Source organism: Papaver somniferum, unplaced genomic scaffold (assembly GCF_003573695.1).
Source record: "Papaver somniferum cultivar HN1 unplaced genomic scaffold, ASM357369v1 unplaced-scaffold_21, whole genome shotgun sequence".
Taxonomy (NCBI): Eukaryota; Viridiplantae; Streptophyta; class Magnoliopsida; order Ranunculales; family Papaveraceae; genus Papaver; species Papaver somniferum.
The window spans coordinates 8,624,126-8,638,077 of NW_020631041.1; the positions used below are offsets into that span (position 1 = coordinate 8,624,126).

The 13,952-nt window shown below is 38.2% G+C and overlaps 2 protein-coding genes across 2 annotated transcripts; both read left to right on the forward strand.

Moving 5' to 3' along the window:
* The first annotated feature begins 3,950 nt into the window (after positions 1 to 3,950).
* LOC113339547 (protein ENHANCED PSEUDOMONAS SUSCEPTIBILTY 1-like) lies at positions 3,951 to 5,405 on the forward strand. The gene is made up of 2 exons (XM_026584796.1): positions 3,951 to 4,588; positions 4,889 to 5,405. Exons 1-2 carry the CDS (start codon positions 3,951 to 3,953, stop codon positions 5,403 to 5,405), a joined length of 1,155 nt encoding a protein of 384 aa, XP_026440581.1.
* Positions 5,406 to 11,032: 5,627 nt separating this feature from the next.
* Positions 11,033 to 12,332, forward strand: LOC113339332 (phytolongin Phyl2.2-like). The gene has a single exon (XM_026584624.1). The coding sequence runs from the start codon at positions 11,466 to 11,468 to the stop codon at positions 12,285 to 12,287; it is 822 nt and encodes a 273-aa protein (XP_026440409.1). The 5' UTR covers positions 11,033 to 11,465; the 3' UTR covers positions 12,288 to 12,332.
* The last annotated feature ends 1,620 nt before the right edge of the window (positions 12,333 to 13,952 follow it).

Sequence of the window (13,952 nt, forward strand, 5' to 3'; positions counted from 1 at the left end):
TCTCGGTTAGATCTCCATGAAGAAAAGCATTCTTGACATCCAGCTGATGTATGGGCCAAGACCGTGATGTAGCAATGGTGAGAACAGTACGAATAGTAGCAGGTTTGACAACCGGGCTAAACGTTTCAAAACAGTCAACTCCAACTTGTTGAGATTTGCCATTGGCAACAAGACGAGCCTTGTGTCGCTGTAATGATCCATCAGCATTATATTTATGACTAAACAACCACATTGAACGAATAACATGAGCATCACGTGGTCGTGGTACAAGTTCCCAGGTGTTAGTTTTCAACATAGCATTGTACTCGTCATGCATGGAAGGATTCCAGTTAACGTCCCTAAGGGCATACAAGTGAGAGCGAGGAAGAGGAGAGATAGAGGGAGAGGTTTGGATATGAAGGTTGAGACGATTTATAGGGCGGAAAATACCACGGGAGGCACGAGTGGTAGGTCGAGAAGGAGCTGTAGGGATGGTAGGGGCCGAAGGAGCTGTGGATGATGGTGATACTGTATTGGTATCGGTAGTTGGAGTGGAGAGAGTGGGACGTTGTTCTGTAGAAGGGACCGAAGGACGCTGTGCTGTAGAAGAGGAATTTGGAGTGGAGGGAGTGGGACGCTGATCAGTGGAAGCAAGAGGTGGCAGAAGAGAAGAGGGACCAGTGGACGGAGTTGTTGGCAGAAGGGGAAGAGTTGCAGGAGGTTCAGTGGACGAAGTAATGTGTTCAGTAGGCGAAGGAGATAAAGAGGAAGTTGAAGGGGCGGAAGACAAACGCTGAGTTGTTGGGCCGGAGGGAAGGAGTTTAAGACGTCGGTGAGGTGGTGTGTAGGGATGTTGGGACGGAGGGGAAGAGTTGTTGAGTTGTTGGGACGGAGGTACGGAGTTGACAGTAGGATTGTAGGAAATGTGAGGGGAATGAAGGGGAGAAGGAGAAGATTCATTTTCAGATACAAGTGGTGGAGGATCACTGAAGGGGAAGACATTCTCGTCAAAAGTTACATGACGGGAAATGATGATTTTGTTTGTGGTAAGATCAAGGAAGCGGTATCCACGTTGGTTGGGAGGAAAACCAAGGAAGACACATCTAGTGGATCGAGGTGCAAGTTTGTGAGGAGTTGTGGAGGAGATATTTGGATAGCAAAGACAACCAAAGGTACGGAGATGGTCATAAGTTGGTTGGCGTTGATAGAGAATAGATACGGGGGATGAAAAATGTAGGATTTTTGTGGGTAGAATGTTATGAAGATAGACAGCCATAAGAAGTGAATAGGACCAAAATTTTGGTGGAATGGATGCATGGGACATAAGGGTGCGGGTGATATCATTGACACGGCGTATCATGCGTTCGGCCTTGCCATTTTGAGAGGAAGTGTGGGGGCAAGAGAAGCGAAAAACAAGACCATTATTACGAGCAAAGTTGTGAAAGGAAGAGTTGTCAAATTCACGTCCCATGTCGCATTGAAAACTTTTAATTTGACGTTCAAATTGGGTTTGAACAAGAGAGCGAAATTCCAAAAATTTGTCGTAGACTTGGGATTTGAATTTTAAAGGATATACCCATAGATAGTTGGTGAAATCATCCAACAAGATAAGATAATAGCGAAAACCGGTATCAACATGTAATGGAGATGTCCATAAATCACTGTGAATAATATCAAAAGGAGCAAAAGTATGGGAATTGGATTCATAAAAAGGTAATCTAACATTTTTACTAACTTGACATGAATGACAAAGTTTAGAATGTTGATTTTTATTACAATGAATAGAATTATTGGTACGAAGAGCATCTAAAACAGCCTTGCCGGGGTGATTGAGACGGTTATGCCATATATCTGGCGAGCAAACAGCAAGAGAAATGGGAGAAGGATGAGACGATATTTGTGTTGGTACGGCAGAGTTGGTGATAGGGTAGAGCTCCCCGGAACTATTGCATCGAAGGATAACTTTCCTCGAACTCAGATCCTTCACAGAAAAACCAGAGGGATCAAACTCAACAGACACATGATTATCAGTGGTGAATTTACGAACGGAAACCAAGTTTTTGATAATGTCAGGAACAACAAGGGTATTTTTGAGTTGAAGAGTACGAGAAGGAAGAGTTATGAACGTATTTTTGAGTTGAAGAGTACGAGAAGGAAGAGTTATGAACTTAGTGCCACTAGCGGTAACTGGAATACTATTGCCATTTCCAACTAAAATAGACCGTACATTGCTAGAATTGAAAATTTTATGTAAAGTACCTGAATCAGCAGTGAGGTGCGAGGTGGCACCAGTGTCCATATAAAAACAATCATCCGGTGGTTGTAAATGCAGAGAGTTATATGCCTCAGAGATGTCTGTGGGCTGTAGAAGTTCTGTTGATGGAGTAATGTAGGCTTGGCCGTGATTACGTCCAGGAGAGCGCCCACGGTAGCTGTCCTGTCGCTGATTTACCGTCGGAGGCCGTTGAGATGGTTTCCAGTAAGGTGTAGTTGGGTAGGGGCATGGAGGAATGGCCCAATAAGGTGGCCAGTATTGTGGGCCTGCTGGTGGAAAAACAGGGCGTGGGCCTGGTGGAGTTGGTAGAAAAGGTGGGCCTGCTGGTGGAAAAACAGGGCGTGGGCCTGGTGGAGTTGGTAGCAAAGGTGGGCCTGAGGAGGTTCCATTGGTTGGGCCAGATCCTTGGTGGGCTTGGTTACGCCTGTTGTCATGCTGCTGTGAACGAACTGTTTTTCCGTATCGGCATCAATATCCGTAGTTCGTGGTGAACCATCAATCAGAAATAGCAATCGGTGAGCTTGAAGATGAAGATCGAAGAGAAATACACATGAGGAGTATTCATCTTGTTTGATATCTAAGATGACTGGAATCAGAGACTTGATGTTGTTGATGGCAAACGCCGGGTGAACGGGTTTTTTTTCACCTGCCATGGATTTTAATGGTTTAGAAGAGGTAGGATCGTAGAGGCTCTGATACCATCTTGGATTTGATGATAATTCCCTTGGAGATTTATGTTCTCCGGGATCCATATATATAAAACTCCAATAATATCTTTTGTGTTTACAACCAAAGTAAAGGGAGATAATCTCCTAAAGATAAATAAGGTAACAAGATAATATAAACTCTATTAGATATAATTATGGCTACTTGGGTTGAAGAACATCGCGCCAAAAGAAATTCAGGAGATAATTCTCCACTCGAACATGATTTTATTGATGTTTGCTTGGATATTATGGGACATTCTTCGTTACCAGGCAATGATCATCACCTCGTTATCAAATCTACGTGTCTGGTACGTATTTTTTTTAGCTTTTATTAGTACATGCTACTTCCATTTCAGGAAAACTAATATTTTTCATTTTTCTCTCATTTTTATCTGGAAAAAAAAATTCATTTTTTTTTCGAGGAAGTTGCATTCTCACTTTTATTAGTACATGCTACTTCCATTTGAAGGTGCTTGTGATGGGGGGTAATCGGTTAGTACCATTTTTTGTGGCTTTAATTGCTACTGAATTTATGGCTACCTGTAATTTGTTTAATAATATCTGTATAATAAATTCAAATGTTATAGAAATGTAAGATTGTATGCATGCGCGCTAAACACTTATCTAGCTAGCACAGTATAGAGATCACAAAATGACTTTTGCCAAAGACATTCAGCATGTCTCTACAACCAAGGTCCGACTAGCAAGTTACATATCTTTTTTTTTCTTGTCCATTTTTTTTTCTTTTTTTACTTCTATCACATTTCTTCTGAAAAATTTATCTTGTCAGTTGTTTTCTGGCACTCGGGGCCTTAGATATCCATCTGATTCACTGCACTAGTAGTGGGGTTGGAAATCTTATCTTCCTGCACTAAAGAGTGTTTCTGTCTAGACCACTCGTTTTATCGAATATCAATTATTTCATATCTACTTGTGTTTTTTAGGATTCAAATATTAGAAATCTGTAGTACAGAGTAGATATCACATAAATGAATTCTGTCGATATTCGTCGTGTCTCTACAACTATAGTCCGTCCAGCAAGTTACATCGATGAACCAACCGGCAACCACTGGCGGATTGATTTGAATCCATGGGATCTATTATTTCTAAGAACTACATATATGCAAAAGGGTTTGCTCTTCGGTAAGCAACAAGAACAAGGAACAAATGATGAGTGTATCATTATCAACGACAAGATAAGTCATCTTAAAACTTCTTTGTCACATACGCTTGATCATTTCTTTCCTTTAGCTGGTCGTCTTGTTATTGAAAAGCATCAAGATGATAACACCATCTCCGTCTATATTGACTGCAACTTTGAGGGTGTAGAGTTCATCCATGCCACAGCTGACATATCCGTAGAGGACATCGTCTCTCCAACCTATGTTCCTCAAAGCTTAATTAATCCATTATTTACCTTCGATAGGGTACCAAGCTATGAAGGTCAGTCGCATACTTTACTTTCTGTACAGGTAACTGAGCTGCGGGACGGCGCCGTTTTTATAGGATGCAGTGCAAACCATTCCGTATGTGATGGTACATCATTTTGGCATTTCATTAATTCATGGTCTGAGATTGCTAGATCTACCGACTATGATACTTCATTTACTCCTCCAGTTTTTAAGCGGTACTTTATTAAGTAAACCGATTGCCCCATCCGTCTTCCGTTCTCTTTTGCTGAGAAATTTTTGACGGTAATTAGAGATACCACTAATATTACTGAAGTGTCACCACTTGAAGGTCTTGTAGAGAGATGTTTCAGATTCAATAAAGCAAACATTTCAGCATTAAAATCAAGGGCCAACTCGGAGATCATTTCTGAAACAAAATAAAATATAGTAATATCATCATTACAAGCTCTATTAGCTCATGTTTGGGCAGCAGCAGTACGCTCCAGGAGCTGTTTGGATGATAAATATGATTTCAGCCGAACACTGGTGGTTGTTCTTTTGATGAATAGCAGAACTAAAGTGATTCCACCATTGCCCGAAACATTCTTTGGCAACTCAATATCCTGGGGATTTGAAACTCTGAAAGAGGGTGAGCTTCTGGAAAAGGGATTCGGTTTCATGGCTTCTTTATTGAAGGAGGTGGTTACCTCCCACAATGTTGAAAAGACTAGAAGTTTGCTAGAATCATGGATAGAGAAACCACTTATACCAGGACCTGGTGATGCAAATACAGGAATTTTCAGCAATATATTTATGGCTAGGAGTTCCCAATGGTTCAACATGTATGGTAACGATTTCGGTTGGGGGCGACCAATTTCTGTAAAAACCGGCATGAACGGAAAATCTTATGGAATAACTACTGTGAGTCCAGGACCAGTTGAGGGAAGTGTTGACATTGAAATTTGCCTTCCAATGGAGGTTTTCAAGGCTATGGAGAATGATGCTGAATTTATTGAAGCCTTCTCGGCTAGTCTTGGTGCATCCGAAGTCTAGCACGCAACAAGGTGTCTCGATGTCACGCCTTCAAGTTTTAATGTACTTTAGCAAAATATTCAAGTTTTAATGTTGCAATTGATAGTGAATTTACTGCTCTTAAAATGCATGGCTCCCCATGTGTAAAATTTTAGTTGCAACGAAGGTGATACTGGGGATTTTAAGTTCGGGCCCAACATAAAGAAAAATTTAGGCCCAACGGCACAAAAAAGTTATTCATTCCACATTATAATATGGCTTAGGGTGAATAGCCTTCTTTTTTTTTTAACCATTTCTTTTTAGCAACCCTGAATTGGGGGCCATGGAAACTAATTCGGGGCCAGGATACATTTTATACTCACACCAAAAGATATATAGGGTTTCTAAAATGACGGTGAAATAACTATTTTACTCTTCTCTAATAACTTCTTCTCCTCCCATTCTTCTTCTCCTCCGCTCCCTCTCTCCCACTGTTTCCCATTCCATTAACGACTTCTGAGAAAAAAAGATTCTCACCGATTCATCGTCGTAAGTGAACTAAAATCCCTTTATCTAAGTTGGGTTTGCGTTTTAATTTGATTTGTTGATTGAAAAATTAGGTTTTCAACTGCAAAATTGCAGTTACAGTTCCAGGGTCGTTAAACACGGTTTTTTATTGGTTAACGATTTTTGATATGCATGTTGAATTGATGAAAAATCGGTAACCATTAGGGTGTAGTAGATAACGGCCCTAAACCTGGTTTTCTGCCCTAGAATAGTGTCGTCTAGGGATTTCTAAATCGTTAACGATTCTTCTCGACGACCCTTTTTAAATACGAACAAATCTGTCTTATGCAGAACCACCTCTATGTCCCAAATAGTGACAGGGTCGTCAAAATATTTCTAAAGCATTAACGATTCTTTGTTTGACAACCACTTTATGAAACTAACGACTCTATATGATACAAAATTTGTTCCCTGTTCAAAAAATAGGAAGGGACGTCATGTCAAATGGTTGTAGTCGTTAACTATGTTGAAGAGTCGTCATGTCAAATTTTTGAAGTCGTTAACGATGTTGAAGGGTCGTTTGGTTTTATAAATTTTGCTTGCCGACCCTTGATCTATGAAATGGCTCGCTAGAGTCGTCAGTATATAGGAATGCATAATTAACGACCCTAAGAGTAACATCTTCAGAGAGTAAAAAGTTTTAGAGTCGTTGGGTTCTAAACATATTAAGTTAACGACTCTATATGACCTAACTAGCTGGAGTCGTCAATTATATCACACTTGGTTGACGATTTTTCATAACCTGCAAAAGTTGCAGGTTTGAGTCGTCAAAGGTTGTGTCAAGTAATTGATGACTCCTTAGAGTCGTTCGTTTATTACCCTCTCGACTTAACGACCCTCACTCTGAGTAGTTGCATATTGTACATGAATCGGCCACTTAGGGCATCATTCATACAATTTGAAGAGTATAGGAAGTTTACCTGATTGTTTTGAGCTTCGGGTTCTTCATTTTGAGGATTGGTTCCTTCATTTTGAGCAATATGATTCCTCTACTAGAATCCCCCAAAAACTCAACTTCTTCCTCTCCACAACACAAAAACACAATTTTTCTTTTATTAAAATTTTATCCCTAAATCTGATTTTAATCTAATTAAATTAATTAACAATTAATTAACTTAATTACCACTAACGGGGGTAGTTTAGCCATTTAAAAAATTTGCGGATAAGTGATAACTCTCAATTACTATTTCATGACCTTTATTGTCCTGTAGTTAGGGGTCCCCAATTATTTTTCCAGGGCCCCCAATTCAGCCTTGTTTTTTAGGGACCATGGTTTTTTGGGGGGACCATGGTTTTTTGGGGGGACCTCCCTGTCAAGGGGTGTCCTAAAGTTAAATACACATTTACGCTTTACTTTAATTTAAATTAAAACTAACTTAATAACTATATAAATCTAATCATATAATCTAATCTAAATGAATTTATTAACCAAAATCAAAATCAAAAACAAAAACAGGAAGGGAATCAAAAAAATTTAGTTTTGAAAAAAAAAATATTCTCTTCTTCTTCTCTCTTTCATTGACGTTCCTCGTTCGATTGAAAAACCCATCAATCTTTTTAATTCGATTTTTGACTGGGAAAATTGAGTAGAAATCTTCAAAATATGGTTTAAATGGAAGTTAAAGTGGCATGTTCGATTAGGAATAGTTTTAAAAAAACTAGTTTTGTAACCGAACATTCTGAAACCAGGAACAAGAAGAACACTTCGATTATCACGAATTTAATTTTTCGTAACCGAACTCTGGTTCGCAAAAAATAGTTTCAACCGAACTCCTCATTGAAAACCAATATATTGTGTTCGGTTGGTCCCCAAAAAATTCTAAAACTAGTTAGTAACCGAACTCTACCCAAAAAAAAAAAATAACCAATGGAACCCAACTGTGTTATTTTTCCCACTATGTTATGATTTAACCGAACTTTGCCTACTCTGTTCGGTTGGTTCACAAAAAATTCTAAAACTATCTAGTAACCGAACTCTACCCATATTACAAAAAGGAAAAAAAAATCCAATGTAACCGAACTGTGTTATTTTGCCTACTATGTTGAGTTTCAATTTAACCGAATTTGTCCCACTATGTTCGGTTTGTTCGCAAAAAATCTTGACAAACCGAACTCTTCACTAATTGCATACATGTGAAGTTCGGTTAGATATGTTGTTGGATTAAAGTTTGTGAACTAACCAAACATCACTCTATAAATCCTATAAACAAAGTTCGGTAACATGTTTGTTTACCAAACGACTAAAAACCTCCATTGGCAACCTGCGTGTTTAGAAAAAGTAACCGAACTACACTTTCAGATGAGTTCGATAACCTGTTCTTCACATAAAGTAACCGAACAAGCCCAAATCTACTCTAAAAATTTACAGTTTTTTGAAAATTTGGAGCAATTCAACCAACATTATCTAAGTTTGAAGCATACCTAGGTACCCAAATACCCTTCCTATGGTTGTGGTTGGTAAAATCCATCGTTTTTCATGTTTTCCTTCTTCATCTTCTCTAACTTTACTCTCTCAATAATTCTACTTCTTTTTAAAAAAAATAAAACATTCATCTGATTTTTTAATCTCACTAATTATCTTTAACTTAATCATCTCACTCATCATTACACTAACTATTATTAACACTAACTAATACTCCCTCCGTTCCGTTTTAGTTGATGTTGTAGAGTTTTTCACGCAGATTAAGAAATAACAAAGAGAGTAATTTTTTTCCAAAAACCCATATTAATACCTTCTTAAAAGTTTACAACACCTAGTTTTTAGTAAAGAATTAACAAAGATGGAGCATATATCCTCAATGGAATATATTTAAAAATTGAATGAATTACCCTATTTGATGATTACAATGAGAATTAATGTTATGGTATGATTCCAAAGCAGGGGTAAATTAGTGAGAATTTGGGGAAAATACTTAAACTCTCATCTATTTTGGAACACAAATAAAACCCTAAAACATCAACTAAACTGGAACGAACGGAGGGAGTAATTACCCAAAATTAATCAGGATGGTAGTTTGGTAATAATATAAATATCTAGATAAGGGGTGACCTAGATTTACTTCTAATGTCTTATCTATAATAAAACCATGGTTCCCAAAAAAATCATGGTCCCAAAAAACGGTTCTTTTTTTTGCCGTTGGGCCTAAATTATCTTGATTATCCATCCGTTTTGTTGGCTGTATAACAAATTATCCAGCCGCATTTGAAATTGACGCATGCTCACAACAATTCCAAAAGAAATGGACGTATAATTATTCGTGCAGCCACCATAAATGATACATATGGTTATGCATTCATAACGACTCATATTTCTTAAAAAACAATCGGTTTCAATGTTTTCCATAAAACAAATATATATTTGACATTGTTGTATCTCTTTGAAAGCTTTTCATCTGAGTCATTGTTCATTCTTTACTTTCCAAAGGCCTTCGAGTAATGTCATAAGAAAGCATGAATGTTTGGCCAACAGCTTCAAAGCCGGCGCTGGGTCATATGCAAATATTGTGACTGCTCCAGAATTTGAAGACGCCGAAATCTTCGGTTCACATATAGGATGTAAATCGTGTTAGCCAAGACCTCAAAGTCACGCGCTTAGCGTTCTGCGAGTTTTGTTGTGTTGTCCTACAAATTCAGATGTGTTGTGTCGTGTTATACTAGAGAGCATGATGTGCTAGAAAAATAATCATGTTGTGTCGTGTTGTGTTTTTTTTCTTCTATTTTTTATATAAACAAACAAGACACAACACAATTACAAGTTATCAGCTCTTCCCTCCATGTAATCATTGCACAGAGTAGGAAGAAGCCACACTGGTGGAACAATCCAAGCCATATGGCTAGCATTTTCCTTGCCCCATTGTACTAGTTCGTGGGCATCCCGTTACATATTCGACTAACAGCCTTAAAAGTTAGCGATGAAAGTGGGAGATTAAGACTTTAATATCTTGGAATAGACAATGAGTTCGTAAATCCTCCAAGAAAAGCTTCTTGTTAATCTTGTCAATAACAACTGCCGCATCGGCTTCAATTATGATATGGTCCAACTTCCTTCCCTTTACAACTCTTAACGCGTCTATGATTCCACGAACTTCTGCTTCTTCTGCTGAGAGATAGATCAAATTGGTCGATTATGCGTAAATAAAGTTATGGGTTGAGTCTACCTGAACCCCCCCCCCCTCCCCAATTTCTGAATTCGGGTTCCAAGCCCCATCGGTATTAATTTTTAACCAATTCCCAGGTGAAGATACCCAAGAAAATAAGACTGACTGATTCTGTGTAATTACAGAGGTACTGCTGATTATAGGGGTTTTAGGTATATCCATCATCGTGGTTTTGGCTCTTGACAGAATAACCATTGGTTCCTCCTATTTATTATTGTGCACAATATCATTTTGACTTGTCCAAATAAACCATCACACAGGCAATCAAAGGAAATTGCTAAGCTCTTGAGGAAGGATCTTGATAAGAATACAACTGCCACCAAAATTTGGTCCATTGCATAAATGTAAAATTCTAGAATTGATCTCATTGCATGTCCAGTAATTGCCAAACTCTTGTCAACTTTTTACAAGTAACTAAAGCATGCATGATTGATCAGACTTTATCTTTCATTTAGGACGGTTGAATCCTTGATGGAACTTTTAATTTTCAGACCTCTTTCCATAAAACAACGTTAGATTCATCGACTTTCACACTTAGGGTAGAATAAGCAGACTTAGTAGAGAAAACTCCATCTGTGGATGGGTCCAGAAGAACATGCTACGGTGTGATGTGTACGAATTTTAGAGTGATGTGCCAAATTTTTCATGACCTGATGTAAATCGAGAATGACTTATATCCCGCGGTGTTGGATCCCGCGGGTTATCCTGAGCGAGAAAAGTGAGAGAGGGGGTGGGACCCACACTAAACCCATCCTTGCTAAACCATCGAGCCAAAGAGGACCACATCCTCACTCTCAGTCGGTACACACCGCGAGATTTAATCGGGGTGTGTCTACTACCTCCGGACCTAAATTGATTTTAGGTGCAGTAAAAACGTGGTATCTCTATAACCCACAGGTCCTGGGATCTAAACTAACCTACAATTGTTTGTTTCTGGCTAGCAGAATATTTTCCGACTCACAGAACTCTCTCTCATCTCATTAGGAGAGTTTTTTTCTTGAAAATTGATCTTGGATTTCATAACCCAAGCAACATTTGTGAAAAGACTCACCAATTTTCATTGGTTTTTTCAATTCTCATGGGATTTCTTGTCAATAAAATTACCCCTCCCAAATTTCCACAAAACTGAAGATTTTTAAGCAAATCAAAATGAAAATTCCGTCCTTTCTCAAATTATCATGCATTTTTTAAATCCCAGTTGATCTAAATTTCAGATCTCCACAAAATTCTATAAATTCTGTAAAATCCCATTGAATATCATATTCACCGTAATTAATTTCTTCCGAGTCTCTTCAATGCTTGCCGGGGAAAAACCATGCATGAGATAAGTCTTCTGCTTGTCCGGTAATTTTCTATTTTCTGCATTACAAAAAATCAAATGATTCCGGCGGAGCCGAATAATCAATTCATTTACGCTTGTGTTTCAAAAGGAACGATGATCTTATCCGAACTCAACATGGCCGGTGATACCGATATCGAAAAGATAGCTTCAAAATGTCTTGAAAAAGCTCCAAACCTTCATCAAAAGTTCTCTCAGACAACTTCAACCAAAACGTATAGTTTCTTGGTGGATGGTCTTTTTACATATTTCGCAATCTTTCAGAAAAACACAATTCCGAATGTGGATGGCAGCGAACGGGATTTGTCTCGCGGCCTGGACTTTCTTGCGCTGGTTAAAGAGGCGTTCGTTGCAAATGTCTGCAACAATGAACAAGGGCCAATAGACATGGCTCCCGGTTGCTATAACGAAGAATTTGGTCCGATTTTCCAAGAGCTATTATTATCTTTTACTGAAGAATCGTCATTAATATCGTCACCGGATGCTTTATCAAATGCTAGTCGAAATGAAAGCCTTGACTCGAGATCGTCCACAGGAAGTAAAATTTGTTCGACACCGTTGCTCGGAAGATCAGAGAACAAGAGTAGTATAGGTATGAAGAACAAGAAGAAGAATAAGAAAAGTACTGATCATAAAGAAGGTGAATTCATCCACGGCATAGTACAAGGAGCGAATGCATCGAATCGAATCACGTTGAGCAGAGAATGTAGCTACGTAGATGAAGTAAGATTGCAGCAAGAAGCTCGGAAGAAATGGAGAGAAAATGTTAGAATAGTTTTGTTGGTGGATTTAGTTATTTGTTGTATTTTGTTCTTGGCATGGTTATTCATTTGCGATGGATTCAAATGTGTAGCTACCTGAAAACATTTATTTTTCTTTCAGTTCTCGAAATATATCAATGCACAAGCACATTTATAAAAAAAAAAAAAAATTCTTCATTTATAAGCTTAAAAAACATTTACACCATAAGAGCACGCATCAAACAAAAAAATAAATTACTGACATCACTAGCCCCTAACTGGTTCGAACAACAACACACTGTAGCCTGAAATTTTCCTAGCTAGTGACGCAAAATGGAGCCTTTGTTCAAAATCTACATTGAGGCTCAGAATTTTGAAAATTTGCCAAGGGACCAGTTGGAAAATGGTACCAAACGGCTACGATTTATCGGGATATTATTTTTTTCAAAGTTAACACGGGATGTATCTTTGGTTGGTCAAGCATATTCCAAGATTTATTGATATCTTGGATATTTCTTAATTTTACTATTTTTATTTAGGGCTTTTTACAAAAATAGGCCTGTTTTTTTGGTGCTTTTCAAATCTAGGCCACTTTTTTTATTTATTGCTAGACTAGGCAAGTTTTGACCAAAAGTGATGGATGGAAAGTTAGCACCGTTAGGTGCACTTAAAATGACAAGATAGTCCTTTGAATCGGTTATTTCGACCCAACCAGCTACTGTGACTCTTTATACGTCATCACCCAGTGCGTACGTGGCACAGGTTACGTGGCAAGGCCCATGTGGCACTGCTTACGTGGCACTCTTATCTTCTTCTCCATAAATCATAAATGAACACCTCCACAACCACATACTTCTGCTTCTCTTCATTTTCAGATCTGAAAAATGGGTGGTGGTATGAATGATAAAGCAAGTTCTTCAACTAGTATGCTAGTGTGTTTAATGTGTGAAATGGAAGAAGATCATGAAACAAAAGCATGTCCATGGGTTTATTCAAGGTGCAAACATGTACCTTGTAATGGAGTAAGAGCTTTGTTGAGGTCTAAAACAGATGTAAGTAATGGAAAGTTGTTCTTGAAATGCTTGAATCCTACCTGCAACTACTTTGAGTGGTTTTCTCAAGCTTCTACCCATTCTTCAGCACTTCCAATCAAGCTTCCATCAGGTCATGGTTGTATTGCCTGTGGAGAAGACAACCACAGTGTTACAAGTTGTCCACTGAAGGTTCAAAAATGCTTTAAAGACAACTGCAACTCTCAATTAGAACTGAAGATATGCAAAAATCAACATAATCTCAACATAGCTTACCTTGTGTGCAAGAAGAAATCATGTGATGCATTCAGATGGGCTTCAGATGCTCTTGTCATTGAAATCAAAGACACAATGAAGGGTAAAGTGTATGAAATATGCAAGGAATTTAAGAAAAATCTGAAAATATAGCCTGCAACAATTTTGTAATAAAATTTATCCCATTTTAGAACTTGCATTGTCTTACAAAAGCATCCATTCATCCATTCACAAAAGATAACCAAATTGAAACATAAATAGTATCAACCATATTGTTCAGATCCAGTCACAGAACAAAAACAAAAGAGACAAACACAAACATAGAATCCATCAGACTTTCATGTACTTCTTTGGTTTCTTCTTTCCCTTTGGATCTGCAACTTTGAAGGTGACTTTGTTGTTGACAGATCCAACATGTTTATTAGTCTGATTGAAAGCAGGTTGAGAAGAAGCCTTTCTCTTTCTCCCTTTTGCAGCACCTTGTTTAGAAGATTCACAAA